The sequence below is a fragment of the Malus domestica genome, chromosome 05 (assembly GCF_042453785.1).
Source record: "Malus domestica chromosome 05, GDT2T_hap1".
Classification (NCBI taxonomy): Eukaryota; Viridiplantae; Streptophyta; class Magnoliopsida; order Rosales; family Rosaceae; genus Malus; species Malus domestica.
In genome coordinates this window covers 2,032,266-2,049,918 of record NC_091665.1, presented here as the reverse complement: position 1 = coordinate 2,049,918, position 17,653 = coordinate 2,032,266, and the positions used below count along the sequence as shown (strand labels likewise).

The 17,653-nt window shown below is 36.7% G+C and overlaps 2 protein-coding genes, 1 long non-coding RNA gene and 1 other non-coding gene across 12 annotated transcripts; 2 read left to right on the top strand and 2 right to left on the bottom strand.

Moving 5' to 3' along the window:
- The first annotated feature begins 4,796 nt into the window (after positions 1-4,796).
- LOC114824724 (uncharacterized) lies at positions 4,797-8,393 on the top strand. 9 transcript variants are annotated; one of them, XR_011581704.1, is made up of 9 exons: positions 4,797-5,019; positions 5,260-5,326; positions 5,516-5,641; positions 6,204-6,241; positions 6,720-6,799; positions 6,946-7,031; positions 7,401-7,468; positions 7,628-7,815; positions 7,920-8,393. It is a non-coding gene; the product is annotated as an uncharacterized lncRNA (long non-coding RNA). The 9 variants fall into 9 exon arrangements; XR_011581709.1 differs by having other exon boundaries at positions 4,804-5,019; positions 5,260-5,301; positions 5,516-5,591; XR_011581705.1 differs by having other exon boundaries at positions 4,804-5,019; positions 5,260-5,301.
- A 4,270-nt stretch (positions 8,394-12,663) lies between these two features.
- Positions 12,664-17,393, bottom strand: LOC139195742 (uncharacterized). The gene is made up of 6 exons (XM_070821129.1): positions 17,384-17,393; positions 17,000-17,074; positions 16,797-16,954; positions 16,360-16,434; positions 16,157-16,269; positions 12,664-15,913 (listed from the first exon to the last, which is right to left on the bottom strand). Exons 1-6 carry the CDS (start codon positions 17,391-17,393, stop codon positions 15,904-15,906), a joined length of 441 nt encoding a protein of 146 aa, XP_070677230.1. The 3' UTR covers positions 12,664-15,903.
- On the top strand, positions 12,997-14,827 carry LOC139195744 (uncharacterized). The gene is made up of 3 exons (XM_070821136.1): positions 12,997-13,667; positions 13,935-14,637; positions 14,813-14,827. The coding sequence occupies exons 1-3, from the start codon at positions 12,997-12,999 to the stop codon at positions 14,825-14,827; spliced, it is 1,389 nt and encodes a 462-aa protein (XP_070677237.1).
- Positions 13,384-13,491, bottom strand: LOC114825299 (small nucleolar RNA R71). Its single transcript, XR_003773941.2, has one exon. It is a non-coding gene; the product is annotated as a small nucleolar RNA R71 (small nucleolar RNA).
- Positions 17,394-17,653: the final 260 nt, after the last annotated feature.

Here is a 17,653-nt window from a genome sequence, read left to right as displayed (position 1 = left end):
TTAAAAGGATTTTGCAGCAACTCCCAGCTTTGAAACACTACTCCCATTTTCATGCCACTAGCCTAAGCAAATACAGAGCTTGGAGTCAACCAATTACCTTTAGCCTTCCTAACAATGGTAGATGTCAAACTCGTTGATCCTGGGTCAGACTCTGAGTGCTGATTTATCTCCGGGCTGATAACCACATGCTCACTGTCCCCATGGGGAGATAGATCATGTCTAACCTGTTGAGGAATAATGCCACCCAAAGTGTTCCACTTCTCTGGAATTCTATCGTTTGTCCCTCTCAAAAGAGACTTAATGCTATCATCCTGATGTCTCGACTTTCGTCTCCACTTCCTCATTGCACAGCTTTGCAGATAAGACGCCTCCGCAGGCCCTGCCGTCAACGGAAGAACCTTTCTTTGCTGATTCAGCCTTGAACCACTTCCTGAATTCGTGTCTGTTAAAAGAGCTCCATCCCTTACTGTACCAGCTTGCCTTCTTTCTCCCACCCCCAAAGCTAAAAGTCTCAAAATGACAACTTCATCCCTAATTGGAAACGCTTTTGTCCATTCTCCATACCTTGCTTTCCTACCAGAAATGATCGCAAATGTACATTCAATATTAAGATGATCAACACGCCTACACCTATAACAAAAATCTTGTAATCTTGTTGACCCTAAAAACTACCCAGCCTACGTGGCGCACATGCCGAGTAATCTATGAGCCAACACGTCATTCGGTTGTGTGCGGGGCGTGCCAACTTATCGGCCGAGCTCGGCCGATGAGTAAAATTTATTGATGTTGCGTTGGGTGTGCTGCTGACTTCTGAATCTCGCGACTGCGGCCAAGGAAGGAACACTCTCAGCCTTTGGGTTCTAGAGCTTGAAGACAAGGCTGCTAGTTCTGAGAAGTTCAATATCAAATTCGGCTTTCAATGTGCCGAATGTAATAACTTGTAACACCTCACTTCGCCGAAAAGGCTAATGAGATGACCTCTGCCAATAAAGATTCGAAAATCCTTTTCGACCGAGACTTGGATAGATAACCAGTCGGCCTCGACGCAATGCTGTTTATCCAAACTGAAGGTGCTCCGCGATCGGCTGATTCTACGGCAACAGTGTTGTTTATCCATACTGAAAATGTTCGCCGGTTGCCTTCACGGTGCTATTTATCCAAATTGAAGATGTGTTGGCAAAAAGAAAATAAAAAAAATCTCAAAGTTGTTGAGAGGGTTTGCGCAGGGCAGTTTTGTGTGTTGAATTGGAGGTCCTTTGAATGTTGCACCGAGTCTTGTATTTATAGTATTCATTTTTCTGCTTAGCAAGGTCTGATAATATTGTAGAGTTTAATTGCAACTCTAATTCCTGAAGTTGATCCGCGTCAAAAGGCAAGCATATCCTCAGATTGTAGTTCGTGACTTCAACTCTCTAACTGTTGCTGCTGACCACTCATTTATCCCATGCATAATCATAATAAATAAAACTTTGACCACTTTATCTTTTATGCACCTACGGTCACTCCTTAGATCTTATCACATCAATCAAAGCTTAATCCCATCAAAATAACCACCATTATATATAACTATATAGTCTGGGAGATGCATATAGGCTATACAGCCTACATATATATATAACTTGTAGCTTTTCACATGGCATGCAAGCCTTCCATCATCTGACAACATCCTAGCGCGCTTAGGTCCTATCCACCATTATCTTCGACTTGCAGATCCATGTTAGGCCAAGTGAAGAGTCCAAGAATCTCTATAATTTATTTTGTACAAGAAAACTAAGATAATTTATTAAAAGATAATTAAGATAAAAACCATAATATTATTATCCTTTAACAAAAATATCTTCACTTTTTCATCCGACGGTTGAGAACTATGCTTACTCAACAACCTTGATTACATGAACCGATGGTGTAAAATTGGGTCCAAACATTGCCCCCCAGTTTCCTTGAGCTTCGGCCTGTAAGCCGAATGGTTAAGGAAATTATCTGGTTCATAGCCAACAACATCTCATCGTATTGCCGAAACAAATTTTGTTCCTCGGCATTAAAGTCACCTCTATTATGGTAATATCATAAAGCAGGGCCAAGGCCAAGAAGAATTGGGGTCGAGCAGGACCGAGGCCCAAAGTAATTGGGGCCGAGGTCAATAAAAATCTCCAGGCCTGCCTATATATACATGTAAACCAGATTGCCTGATGTGATTTGTCGGCCATGCAATCAGCATATAACATATATATATATATAAACCTGCCTGATGTGACGCTGCTATACATATATATCCCAATGTGACAACATCCATGTGATACTGCCATATATATGTATTCAACCAATTCTGCCAAAAATGTCTGCAACCATCAAGTCTAGGGTTTAGGCTTAAAGCCTTTCCTCAACTGATTTGACCTTTCAAAGCCCCATACTTATATATATATATATATATATATATTTCCATGACGTGCATACATCAAGATGAGAAGCCTCCATTTCTTCGGCAATTCTAACCAACCTCGCCGAGCTCGGCAATACAAGACTTTGAATTTGCCAACACCTATATGGCCACCATAGCATTTTCCTAACTCTCGGCCTTGGCCTAGACAACCGATTTTATTTTATTTATTTATTTTTTTATAAATCTGCCCCATCTTGTTGCCCCCTTTATTTTCTTAAGTGTCGGCTTAATTAGCCAGATGATTAAGAAAATAATTTATTCCTGTTCTTAATAAAAGAAAACAAAAGTGGCCAAACTAATAAAGAGGAGGAGGCCAACGATGTTTTATTCCAAGCCGAGATCTTTGTATATCAACATAGCCAATCAAATTTTGCATTAAGCCGAATAAAAAATCATCTCCAAATATGCTCGGCTTGACAAAAGATTTTTTAACATCGGCCACTGAATGTGTTGAACAATTGGCATAATAATTTCGCCGATTTCGGCTTTTAACTCGAACAACTTAGCCGAATGGGATTTCTCTAAATCGTCTTTATCGCCAATAATCATATCGATTGGCGTGGTCTTTCCGGCTAGGTCTATGTCTCGGCCTTGTTCGTCATTAGAGCACTCCTCTGACGAATCATTTTCCAAGTCGATTTTTAGCTTAGAAACTTGAACTTTTTTTTCTAGGCCAACCGAACTTGCAATCTTGACCAAAACAACAAATGGTCTAGGTGTTTCTTCGGTCATCTTGACAATGTGCTGAGTCCGAATTTTGATTGTGGCCGGATTGGAAATTTGACCCCAGACCTTTTGCCTTTCAGAAATTCGACCCCATCTCTTGAAACGCTGTTTTTGCTCCTTTAATAGGCGATGAAACTCATCCCATGAAGCCTGATCGAGATATATCATGTGAACTTTGTAGTTTTAGCACTGTGTCCCACTGGGGGTGCCAAAATGTTGACCCTAAAAACTACCAAGCCTACGTGGCGCGCAGGCCGAGTAATCTATGAGCTAACTACGTCATTCGGTTATGTGCGGGGCGTGCCAACTCGTTGGCCGACCTCGGCCGAGGAGTAAAATTTGTTGATGTTGCGTTGGGTGCGCTGCTGAGTTCTGAATCTTGCGACTGCGGCTAAGGAAGGAACACTCTCGGCCTTTGGGTTTTAGAGCCTGAAGACAAGGTTGCTAGTTCTGCGAATTTCAATATCAAATTCGACTTTCAATGTGCCGAATGTAATAACTTGTAACACCTCACTTCGCCGAAAAGGCTAATGAGATGACCTCTGCCAATAAGGATTCGAAAATCCTTCTCGACCGAGACTTGGATAGATAACCAGTCGGCCTCGACACAGTGCTGTTTATCCAAACTGAAGGTGCTCCGCGGTCGGCTGATTCTACGGCAACAATGTTGTTTATCCAAACTGAAGATGTGTTGGCGAAAAAGAAAATTAAAAAAAATCTCAAAGTTGTTGAGAGGGTTTGCACAGGGCAGTTTTGTGTGTTGAATTGGAGGTCCTTTGAATGTTGCACCGAATCTTGTATTTATAGTATTCATTTTTCTGCTTGGCAAGGTCTGATAATATTGTAGAGTTTAATTGCAACTCTAATTCCTGAAGTTGATCCGCGTCAAAAGCCAAGCATAACCTCAGATTGTAGTTCGTGACTTCAACTTTCTAACTGTTGCTGCTGACCACTCATTTATCCCATGTATAATCATAATAAATAAAACTCTGACCACTTTATGTTTTATACACCTACAGTCACTCCTTAGATCTTATCACATCAATCAAAGCTTAATCCCATCAAAATAACCACCATTATATATATATATATATATATATATATATAACTTGTAGCTTTTCACACGGCATGCAAGCCTTCCATCATCTGACAACATCCTAGCTCGCTTAGGTCCTATCCACCATTATCTTCGGCTTGCAGATCCATGTTAAGCCAAGTGAAGAGTCCAAGAATCTCTATAATTTATTTTGTACAAGAAAACTAAGATAATTTATTAAAAGATAATTATGATAAAAACCATAATATTATCCTTTAACAAAAATATTTTCACCTTTCCATCCGACGGTTGAGAACTATGATTACTAAACAGCCTTGATTACATGGACCGATGATGTAAAATTTGGTCCAAACAAATCTTTCATAGCAAAACTCCACCCACGTATCCCTTTTAGACGCACGTCGCAGCCAGCAGCCATTGATCAGCGGATTAGCCGTATTAACAAGTAATCTAACCCGCAAAAAGCCTCGTGCCTTAGTCGGGTCCTCCAACTCCAGAACCCCACTTAATATCAACCTCCCCAAATTCTTTCCAAACCGATTTAAGGATGTTTCTCACTTTCCAAATTCTTTCCAGAACCCCACTTGTATGGGTAAAACTCTTTACTTTCTTTCTTTTCCCTTTCAATTCCCCAAATCACTTTCCAAATTGTGATCATCACTCGAATCTCAAGCTCGATGATCGAATTTTAGAGTTTTGAAATCGCAAACTCCATGGAAGCCTCATACTCCATTACATCTCCAAGTTCTGAAATCGAAACCACAATCACAATCTCGCAACTGAGTCCCAATTGCATGTACGTATCAACTCCTATTCTACATTTCCACTCTCAAAATTTTCACTAATACGATAACATCCGGCTTCGTTCTTTGTTTCTGATCGCCTAGAGTTTCGGGTTCCATTCAGTGCTTTTCAATTGGCTTGAATTTTGAAAATTCACCTATTTGCAGTGATTGCTTCACCAGGGTTATGATTCAGTAGGATAGGGTTATGTTTTTCTCAATCGCATCTCTGATTTTGTTCCTTTCGTTAGCAGCAGCAAGACGAAGATGAAATGCTTGTGCCGCACTCAGATTTGGTCGAAGGCTCTCATCCTCTGAAATGTTTAATTTTTAAAATTTTCAATGATTTGATGTTTGAAATTCTTAAGTATATGCATGCCGTGTGGTTTTGAAGCTTTTACTTGTTGCATAATCATTCTGGTGTGGTTAGAGTTTAAGTGATTGCATTTTCTTTAGGGTTTTTATTTTCTTATTGGGAAAAACTTGTGGTATTTGGTGTTTTGGTTGTAGCTGAACTGGAGCGGGCTTGTACAAAGAAATTGGAGTTGTCCTATAGTTGCAGCAACGTTGCAGATAACTTTTGCAAGTAAAGTATGCTCATATGAGTATTCTCATTTTTGCCTCTTGTTTTATTCAGTAAGCTTTCTAATTTCTTCATATATGTGCGGATGATCAGATTGACGTTGAATTGGTTTGATTTGAAGTTTGTATTAGTCTTGACATCCATCTTATTTAATAAGCTCTCAATTTCTGCCTGTCTGCTGTTTTGGGGTTTTTTTTATTTTTTTTATTTTTTTTAATTTTTTTTTAATTTTTTTTTCAGTTTAAGTTGCTGTGTTTTATTTGACAGAGTTTCTTGTTTATTCTATAAGGGTTTAAGCTGCAATTTTCATACTAGAAAGGTGGGAAATAGTATATTCCTTTTAATATATATTGACCGGATCACTTGTTGTTAGGTGCAAATATTCGTTTCAATTGCCTACTGGTGGTCCACACCATTTTTAGAGAGAGTTTTCAACTGAAAGCTTGTTGACAATGCAAGAAAAGCAGCTAAAACTGTCATAATTTGATTTGTTTTTAGGGCTTTTTGAAGAAGTTCATTGTTTCGGCTTCTTTTGATATCCTTTTTCTTTAATGAGCATTGTGTCATCCTACTCATAATGTTTTGGATTTTTATTCATGTTTTGGCTTGCTACAGGTGGATGCCATGTGATGAAGGATAACAATTAACAAGTGGTACATCTTGTTACTTTCAATCACTTATATCTGAATGAACTGTCATTTGAAGTTAATATTCCTTGGCCAATTCTCAATTAAGTTACATTCAGCATAAAAACCTTTAAATGCTAAAAAGTCAGTTCAAGTAGAGGTACATCTTGTTACATTCCGTTGTCATCCATTATTAATGAAGTTCATTTCATGTCATGTTTTATTATCAACAGTTAATATTTTTACAGCTTTCAAGTTATGAAGTTGTGAAGTTCTATTGAAATGCTTAAGTACAAATGTTTCCATTATTAGTCTGCTCAACCCGCAATTTGACTTTGATTTACCTATTACTAAATGAGGTGTTTTCTAATTCTCTTTTGACATCGTAGCTTGTTTACATGGTGTTTTTTGTTTGAATTATTGCTGTCAAATTTATTGTTTTGTGCTTTTATGATCATGCAATTGCTGACCTTAGTTTTGGTAAATGAAATCTATTTTAATACAGTCTAATGAACAAAAGGATCAAGTGACAGTTGAGTGAATTTTACGGGGTTCAGTTTTTGGATGCAGAGCACCCGGATCAATGTAAGTTGTTTTTGTGAGGATACTTTTGTTTTCATCTGGTAGAAAATATTTTTCTTTCCAGTATTGACATTGTAGTTTATAGGCTCTGGAAAAACTGAATAGACAGTGCGCCTATACGCAATCTATTGGTTTGTTCTGTTTTACAGGAGTGGATAGAAATACTTGGCTCGGAAACAGGTTGAAGTGGTAGATTCAGTATGCATGCGAGCGAAGCAGTCAGCCTTTTCTAAAGGTATTAAGCTAAGCTAGCCTTTCTGCTCTTTTGGTGTTCATGTTAGTTCCTTATTGTACTACGCACACTAAGCGTTCAACTATGGCTAACTTGAACAATCTACTAAATGACTAGAATTGGAAGAAGACATAGTCGATAATTGAGTTATAAGAAGTATTATGTGATTCATATTGAAACTGTCACCAAATCCTGCTGCTTGTTTTAATTCTACACGGATTTGGTCATGTTTTGAAATTTTGCTCTGGTTGTTTCCTTTTTTTTTTCTTCAGTTATTCTTTGAGCAAAAAATATATCTCCTTATACTGATTATATGTGTGCCTATTTTGAGGGGTTTTCATCTTTGAGTGACTTTGATTTATCATGTTACAGTGAGTGAGGGATGAAAGTGGAGTACCAGCAGTGGTTAAATCTTGTGAACTCGATTCCATCTCCTAAAGGTAAGGTCACATATTTGAATCCTGGCTTTTCCTTGAAAACTTGATCGATAAATGGGCCTCCATTAAATAGTCTCACCAATATTGTTTTCTACCACTGTGTTCCCATTTGGGTTGAGGTTCATAACCTTCAAAAGTTTCAAGTGATCTTCAACCTTGCAGTCAACAACTGCAAAATCAACATTCTTGAAATGCTTCACCATTCTACAAGGATCAATGTCATAAACATATTCAACGACGTCACTTGGGGGCCATTTTCCACAATTTGGGTTTTGCCAGTCTTCCCCATATGATCATCGTCGTCGCTGTTACTGCACACGATCAGTCGCCTCCACTTTGCTTTGCAGTTGGTAAAATTGCTTCTCGACTTATAATTTAATTAATTGTTTTATGTCAAAGGTGGTGGTGAGCTTTGACAATATCCCATCGTGCGATGACAAGTGGCACCTTGCAGGATCTGAAATGCATGCATTAGGTGAAGTCGTAGCAGACTCTGGGGGATTTGATCATGTGACTAACTGGTGGGAAAAGGAAACAAATCCAAAGGAATGAAGAATTTGCTTGTTTCTCAGACATATTGAACGTGGGAGGTAGGAGATACTTGACACCAGGTGTAGCCAAACATGCCCTCTGCAGGAAATGTGGAGACCAATCACACTCAACTCAACTGTAACTTGCATGCACGGCAACCTACATCGGTATCGGTCGGTTAAGCTATCCCGTTATGGTTCTTACTAAATTGGTCAATATTTGCCGTCAAATATTCTTTTGGGTAAACTGTCATTTCCCCCTTAAACTATCACCCTATTGTCAATTTACCCCATAAATTATTTTTTCAGCCAATTTACTCCCTGAACTATAAAAATTGGCCAATGTACTCCTTACTGTTAAATTTGTTAAATACCATCCATTTAGATGTTAAAAATAAGGGTGATTTTGTCATTTCCAACGCAAAATAGTAATTAATAAAAAAAATAAAGAAATTAATAAAAAACCAAAAAAAAAAAAAAGAAAAAAACCCTTGCAAATAGCAAATAGAGGATTGGTTCAGAGAGAGAGAGAGAGAGAGAGAGAGAGAGAGAGAGAGAGAGAGAGAGAGAGAGAGGCCTCCCAGACTTCCAGTGATTGGAGTGGAATCAGTGATGTGGATTCTGAGGTGCAAAGGATCAGCAATGGTGGCATGGCAGAATCGGAACTGCCTCGATGGAGTTGAATCGGAATCGGTGCGGTGTAGTTGAATCGTAAGCCGCCCCTCCACCTTGGGTTGCCCGAATATGGACTTCAAATCTACCGCTAACCCAACAATTTTTTTAGAGAGGGAGAGAAAGAGAGAGAGAATCGTGATGAAGGTGGCGGGTTGGGTGGGGATAGAGTTCGGGCAGGAAAGGATATGGAATTGCTGGGTTAAAGGAATGTGGGCTGGAGAATAGGGTCTCCTTTTATTTTCTTTTCAAGTTTTAGTATTTTTTTACTTTAATAGTTAAAAGTGATCTTCTTTTTTAAATTAAAGAATTGATTTTTTTTAACAGAATTTTAAGGAAGTTTAAAAGTTTGACGGTAAACTGTAAATTGGCACATTATATATAGTTCAGGGGGTTAATTGGCTGAAAAAATAGTTTAGGGGGTAAATTGATAATAGGGTGATAGTTTAAGGGGAAAAATGACAGTTTTCCCTATTCTTTTAATCCATAACTTTCAACTTTCTTGTATTTTTTATTTAGGAGAAATTATGTTCACATCATTTTTTTGTTATTCCATTGATTAAAATCCTATTCATTTTCAATTTTTGATGAAGGTCCTTGGGTATTAATAACATCATTAATTATTTGAATAATAAAATATTTTTATTTTTAAAATATATTCCTTTAGTGTTAAAAATGTTACAATTAGTATATTTATATTTATTGCTAAATTTTTTTATCATATATTTTTATTTTTAGTTTGTACCTTTTTTTAATTTGCAAATATTTTTTAATTTGTACCAATTTCTTTTCATTTTTAATTTGTACCCATATATTAGTTTCTTTTTGTGCCCATATTTTTTAAAGTTTTATTTGTGTTTGTATCCATGTGTACACCGTCATGTGACATTGTATATTTAATCAATGATAGAAAAATTACATATGGTATATTTATGTTTTATGCTTAAACTTTGTATCATATATTTATATTTTTAGTTTGTACCAACTTTTAATTTGCAACATTTTTTTTAAATTTGTAGTATTTTCTTTTTAGTTTTATTTTGTACCAGTGTATTAATTTCTTTTAGCGCCCATATTTTTTAAAAATTCATTTGTACTCATAATTTTTTAATCTTTTATTTGTACCCTAATTTATTTATAATGTACCCATTCTTCTTTATTAATGTACCACTTTGTTATATGTGAAATGTACCAATTTTTTTTAACACTATGAATACATTTTTTTGCCATTTATTATTTCTTATTTTTACATAGTTTTTATCCATTTATTCAATCAAAATGTTTAAATTTTTTTTATTGTAACCGTTTCTAATAGTATTATAATGAGAGATTTTAAATTTATAGGATTATAAATCTCATAAAATATCAAACAATTAATGTCAAAAATATAAATATTAATATTAATATAATGATGTGTACAAAGTCAAAGGACCTGATCAAACTTTGAATACTATTAAAGTTTTAATAAAAAAATATTAAGGATTAAAGACCGCATTCAAAGTATCTTCTATTTATTTACGTAGAACGCAATTACTACACTAAGTTCCAAATTATAAAGAAAATAAAGATTGATCAGAACGCAATGATTGAAAAATGTTGATCACAAGATTCAAGAACAATCCACAAATTGCTTTATATTCTTTATTTTTTTCCTTCATCTTTATATTTTCATTCTTAGAGAACTATTTAAATTCGTTTCTTTTCTTTTGAGACGAATAAAGTTTTATTAAAACGATTAAAAATTAACAAGGGACAGCCATAAACGTGATGACGAGGTCAAGTTTTACTCGAGAAAAATCAATATTATGTCTGTACTCTGTAGAACAAAAACAAGAAGTCAACAAGCCAGAAAAAGAAGCATCACATAATCTAAAATATCAACAACCATAATCTCTGCAGAGACCACCACCACGACCACATGCGTATTGCATCGCAGTGGGCGGCTACTTGTAATTATGAAAAAAAAAAAAAAACATAGAAGAGGTAGGATGGTAAATAAATTATCATCAAATATAAGATACGTGTAGCATTACAGGAATTTATCCACGTCTCGTCTGACGGTCCCAATCAAACTTTGGAGAGATCTTCTAATGTTCCCGTAACATGGGAACGATAGGCTTATAATTATATAAGTGAAGACAAAAAAAATTATTTATTTAAGTGCTCCTTTATTTGAATAGTAACATATGATGTATGTGCTTGTATATTAAATATATTAAAAATTTTCTCTAAACCTTAGAAGATAAGGGATTGACCATATTTATCATAAATACCTTTATACAGCTCACCCTTTGTATTTATGTGACTAGATCATCTACTTGATTTTTATAAACAAGACCGTCTGGTTTGTACAACTTACGGTACGTGGTATGTATGTTGTTGGAATCGTCTTGTTTTATTTATGGGATAGGAATTAGGATTCTCTTCCTTTCTACTACTATCTTTTTTGATCTCCTCCTCTCATATTTTTGTTTTTGTTTTTGTTTTTTTTTTTATATAAAAAATTCAAAACAAAATGAAGACGTGATGTAAGCGTAATGATGAGTATATTTTATATTATATATTTTACCCTAATCTTAGTATATTTTGGTTAATATATTGGAAGAATTTTGATACTTTGAATTGTATTTTCAATATAGGACTTTCGACTTCCTCTGGAGCAAAACAGGATCAAATGGACGAATTTTGGAGTAATTCTAGTTGGAGGACATTCGTGAGTCACTTAGCTTGATCGTATCAAAATTTGGGATTTTCCACCAAGTGGTTATTTTCTGGCGATAAAATAAAGAAGCAGTGCGCAGTGCTGGAAAATGACGTTTTTGGGCTTAAATTGCGTTTTTGGAGCCCAAGATGACATCAGATGGGTTCGTGGTCTTCTGGAAAAGTGTTCAGAATATTCCAAACATTAGATCCAGCTATATTTGGCCAGTTTTGGAGCAGCTTATGGGTCAAAACGTGGCTGTTCAGCTTTTAGACAAATTTTATCATTTAATTTAGGGTTATGTTTCCTAAGTTTTAGGGGGATTTAAATTAATTTTAGTTTCCTAGGGTTTGTGTTGGAGGCTTAGCAAATATATTGCTTAGCCATCTACAGTTTTTGGGAACGCTTTCTTTTATGCAATTTTGGAGACAGAGAGAAGTGCTAGGGTTTTGGAGATTTTCTACTTGAAGGTGTTTTCAATCCTTTTCTTAATAATATTTTCTACGATTCCAATTATGAATATGCGGAACTAATTTCTTTTGCTAGGGCGAAACCTTGAGCCTTAGCATGAATATGTGATTTTTATTTAATTGCTTATGATTGATTGCATGCGTATTTTGAATTGTTAATCATCGGGATAAAAACTATCTAATTGTCTTAATGCCTGATCACCATTAGGATCTTTAGAAAAGTAATTTGATGCAATTTTGGTCGGAAGGTTCCCTGAAATTGACACTGGCTTCTTGTGATTAATAATTGTAATTTCACTTAGGATGAATATCACATCTTAAGGATTGCATGGTTTTTCAAAGGATTTTCATAAAGCATAATGAGTCTTTCATGTTCAGATTTGATCCGAACGTCCAGACGGGTTGCATGTTAGATATACGTTCTATGTTGGAGGGTCCAAGTAGAATATGAATTAGGAAAATCTAACCTTCAAAGTGGCATGTATAGATCATAAGTAATGGGTAAAAATTCATAGGATTGCTAGGTGATGGTGGAACCCTAGTGCTTTCTTAATTTTATTCTCCCAAAACTGTTTTCTTTTCTCTAGCTCTAATATTGCAGATTGTTTATTTTAATTCATTAATTTCGTTTTTATTTTAATTAGGTTATAAAATCAATCACTTCAATTTCTACTTTACAATAATTAAATGGAATCTGATTAGTTCGAATTATTTAATAATCCCTGTGGAGACGACCTTGCGAAATCCGTTTATACTACAATAACCTTGTGATTCTTGCAAGTAAAATAGGAGATTTAAGCCCGTTCACATGAGTAGTAAAAATCCTATTAAGAAAATGGCGCCGTTGCCGGGGATTATTTAAAATAATCCCTACGAATCAGATTTTCAATTAGTTATTGCTGTTTATACATATAAAAAAATATTTAATTTTCGTTTTCATTTTATTTTTACAGATTACAACAGTACAACAGTACAGATTTCAGAAATCTGTGCATGGTCAGCACCCGTTCAACAGTGCAGAAATTGATTCCATTTGATCCAGAACTTGAGCAGAATTTAAGGAGAAAACGCAGGGAGCGAACTTTGTAGAGGGTTCCTCCTCTGCAGGTAACTTGTCTACAATCTTTAAATTCTGGGAACCTGCACAACAAAGATAAAATGGCGTTTGTAATTCCAGAGGCAGGTCTACCCCTGGGTGATTCACTGACAGCCCATACAACAAATATACCAAGTTGCATTACTTATCCGGCAGTGGAGGAAGGTACTGCATTTGAAATAAAACAGCACATGTTGAATATTCTACCTACGTTTCATGGGTTATCATTTGATGATCCTAACATGCACATTGCAGAATTTTTAATGGGGTGCAAAAATATTTTGGTGAGGGGATTTTCAGCCGAATCTATTAAGCTGCGGTTGTTTCCATACACTCTAAAAGATCAGGCAAAGAGATGGCTCCTCACACTCCCATCTGGAAGCATTACAACTTGGGCCCAACTCAGTGAAAAAATTTTAAACAAGTATTATCCAGCTTCTAAGACTCTTGATATGAGAACTCAAATTTTATTGTTTGCCCAAAAACCAAATGAAGAGTTTCACGAGGCGTGGGAGCGGTTTAAAGAGTTGATTAGAAAATGTCCACATTCAGGTATTAACACTACTGATCAAATGCACATATTTTTCAGAGGGTTGAATATGACTACAAAAACACTTGTCAACGCTTTATGCGGAGGTTCATACAAAGATAAAAATGCACAAGAGGCTTGTTTGTTATTTGAAAAAATGGCAGCAGATACTCAGCAGTGGGCAGTTGAGCAGCCACAATCTAGGTCTGTTTTTGAGATGTCAAATGGTTCACCATACGTGTCGGCACAAATTGAAAAAATGGAGAAAAAGCTTGAAAGATTTGATGCAAAATTTGACATGTTATTACAAAGAATTTCGGGTTCACAGGTTACTGTATAGCAGCCTTTACAAGCTGCCTGCAGCATTTGCAGCTTGACAAATCATGATTTTTTGAGCTGTCCACATAAAGATGCTTATCCGGAGTTTATAGCGGAGCAGGTTAATTCATTTAATAATTTTCCACGTCCCAGATATGACCCATATTCTAATTTCTACAACCCAGGTTGGAGAGATCATCCTAATCTAAGGTGGGACAAGGAACAGCACACTAGGCCTCAATTTCATCAGCAGGTACAGCAACCTGCTGCACCTAAGGCTGCTTGGGAGGTTGCAATTGAAAAATTGGCAAATACTACCACTCAAGAAATTCAAAATCTACAGGCAGCAGTGAAAAACATGGAAAAACAAATGGGGCAGATTGCTTTACAGGTTTCAGAAAGAGCTCCGGGTACATTTCCTAGTCAAACAGTACCTAATCCAAGAGGACGAGAAGAATGCAATGCTATACGGACTCTACGGTTTGGCAAAAGTTACAACAACAGACATGAAAATCCTGTTGGGAATTCGCAGGCAGCAGAACTACCCCAAACTAAATCTGCAATTTTTGCAGATTCTGAAATTTCTGCAGATTCTAGGCAGTCCCAAGACAGATACGAAAATACTGCAGAAGCTTCCACAAAAACTGCAGAACGTGTTTACGAGCCCCCTATGCCTTATCCAGAAAGGTTGAGACCTAAAGCTAAAGATCAACAGTTAACAGATTTTATGAAAACTTTGGCTAAAGTTCAAATTAATCTACCATTAATTGATGCAATCATCAAGAACATTCCATCTTATGCCAAATGTTTGAAGGATGTTTGCACAAAGAAAAAGAAGCTTGTTGATTTTGAAAAAGTGATTCTTACAGAACAATGCAGTGCGGTCTTATTACATAAATTGCCTCCAAAGAAAAAAGATCTAGGGAGTTTTACTATCTCTTGCACCATTGGAAATTGTGATTTTAGTAGTGCTTTAATTGATTTAGGTGCTAGTGTAAACTTAATGCCATATTTTGTTTTCAAACGTTTAGGTGAAGGTGAGCTGAAGCCAACCTCCAGTATTATTCAATTGGCTGACCGTTCAATTACCTACCCTAGAGAAGTCATTGAAGATGTTATTGTGAAGGTTGACAATTTATATTTACCGGCAACATTATTTTGGGCATGGATGAGGATTTGACAACGCCCATTATTTTGGGCCGCCCATTTCTGGCAACAGCCTGGACTCTTATTGACGTTGAAGCCGGAACATTAACATTCCGGGTTGAAGATCAAACTGTTGTTTTCAAGTTGTTTGAAGCAAGCATACATTCAGGTGACAAGCAAGAATGCACGCGTGTTGATGCATTGGATGGTTTACCAAGTGCCAAGTTTATGAACAAATCATCAACTGACCATCTGTCCATAAAGTCCCCGAATTTAACTCGTGATTGTACAAGTCCTAAACCACAGCAGCAAATGGTGCTACATGAAGACCAGCCAATTAACACTATGAAAAAACATGAAAATTTGCCAAGCAGCCCAAATTTTAAGAAAATACAGCCTGGTAAAAAAGTGTGGTTATTAAGTTCAGATTTCAAGTCATTTCCAGGGAAACAAGAGTCTCGATGGAGAGGCCCTTTTCTAGTTACTAAAGTTTTTCAGAATGGTAAAGTGGACATTAAGGCTAAGGGCACAGATTTCTCATTGAAGGTGACCAAACATCAACTAAAACCATGCATAGAGAAATTTGGTGTAGGCGAGTCATCAACTTTGAAGGAACCAGTGATCTAGCCACCGAACTTCAGCAAAGTCTAGCTACAAACTTAAAATAAAGCGCTAATTGGGAGGCAACCCAATTTTTCTAAACTTTTTCCTCATTTTAATTTTCGTTTGATTTTCACCAACAAAGAAAAAAAAAATATATTTATATATATAATAATAATAAATTAAAAAAATTAAAAAGAAAAAAAAACGAAAAATTCAAAAAAATGGAAGATTGCAAGTTGATTTTATTTACCCAGTTTATTTGATTTTATTTTAATTTTTTGACGCATATTGGTTAATTGCAGGTTGCGAACGTGGAAAATAAAGCGCGTCCTATGCTGGAATCCTGCACCCAGCAGCAAGTCTAACGTTCACATCAACCACATCTACACTATGCTGGAAATTTAAAGCAGTCAACATAACAAGTCATTCACATATGCAAGTTTGGGGGAGATTGTTGCAGATCCAGCACAGAGACATAATTTTGAGCAGTTAATTTTCTGCAGCTCAGTTTTGCGATGCATGGAGGAGAACCACAGTTAAATCACATATCCATACACCACAGAACTGAGTACAGCTATTATTACCAGATCTACAACAATTCAACTTGCAAGGCTATGGAATTTTACCTCCCAGATTCACCGATCTGGGCTCTTGGAAGCTTGTGTCGTTTTTGTCTATTGAAGCTGATGTTTGTCCATCCACTTTCCTTCCCATGGGCTCTATCATGAATCTGCATTCCCTACAGCACAGAGCAACACAATGAAACCATGCTGGGACATAAATATCATTTTTACATATCAAGACACATCACAACCCGGACTAGTTTTACCTTCGTATAGGAGGTGGATCTGTGATGTCTGAGCTGTCCTGTTTCCTTCCTTTGTTCCGGGATCAGATTGTCGTCCTGCACAATTTACTACAGATAGACTAATGACACTTTGCTTTCCATGATCCATGTTCTATATCACTTTAAACACACAACATTGTGACATTCATTCTAGGTCTGCCAGTTTTATTCATTTTGTTATTTGTTCATCAGATATGAGGTCTTTTGCGTTTTAGGGTCCATAGTTTTCGTGGTCATTTAGTCTTCGTTGAGTCTCACACATTTCAAGTCCACTTTCATCATATACATGTTAGTATGAATGTTGTTAGTTCGATGCATGTTCAAAACCGCATATACATATGGTTTTTGTTAACATTTTTCACAGACCCATGGACGAAATTAATCATGACATGTAAATCAGAGCAGGGCTGAGCTTATACCTTCATAATCAATAGGTCACGATTTTTAAGCTGTGTCATGCTTTCTGTCCAGTGGATTTTCAGCTGAGATTTATCTTTCTCGGATCTGTCACGGATCTGAGTGTTGTGCACAAATACCACACCATTATAATTACATGCAGAGGTGATGAAGCTATTTTCTTACAACATGGGGTTCATTAACCTACGGAGTACAAGATTTTTACCTTTTGCAGGAACCGGATCTACATTGTAGTTGGTTTTCATTTTTCTTGTCATGGTTAGGCTTCCAGATCGAGGACCTGTGCCCACAAACGAAATAAACATCAGTATACACATGCAGTATGGCGTATCTGAGACATAAAACCCATCATATGGAGCTGCTCGAGTAACGTTAAACAGATGCACATATTTTACCTTCACATTTCCATGGCAGAAGTTGACGGGTTTCGGGTTTCCGTAGAGATAGGCGCGTGGTGTAGGTCGGCTCGGATTTGCAACTCTTGGGGGTCCTCACACAGCTGAAATGACATGCATGTGTTAGATCTCACTGCAGTTCACTCATACACATAACTCCGAAACTGAACCCAAAAGATTTGTGAGGGATTTACCTTCCTGCATCTCAGTTTTTCCACTCCTGTCACCATGGTTGTGTTCGAGAAACACGGAGGTGTGTAGATAGCTGGGCTGTTAGTTGCAGCACGGATGCCACGTTTAGCGAGGATGAAGAAGCAGTTGTGGAAAGGAGAAAAAAATGTGAGGGAAAGAGGTATTTTTCGTTTTACAGAGACATGGGATTCGAAAGAAATGAGAAAAACAATAAATGGGAGGAAGGAGTTGCTGTGAAATGGGGATGAGTTCCGAGAGGGAGAAGGCCAACT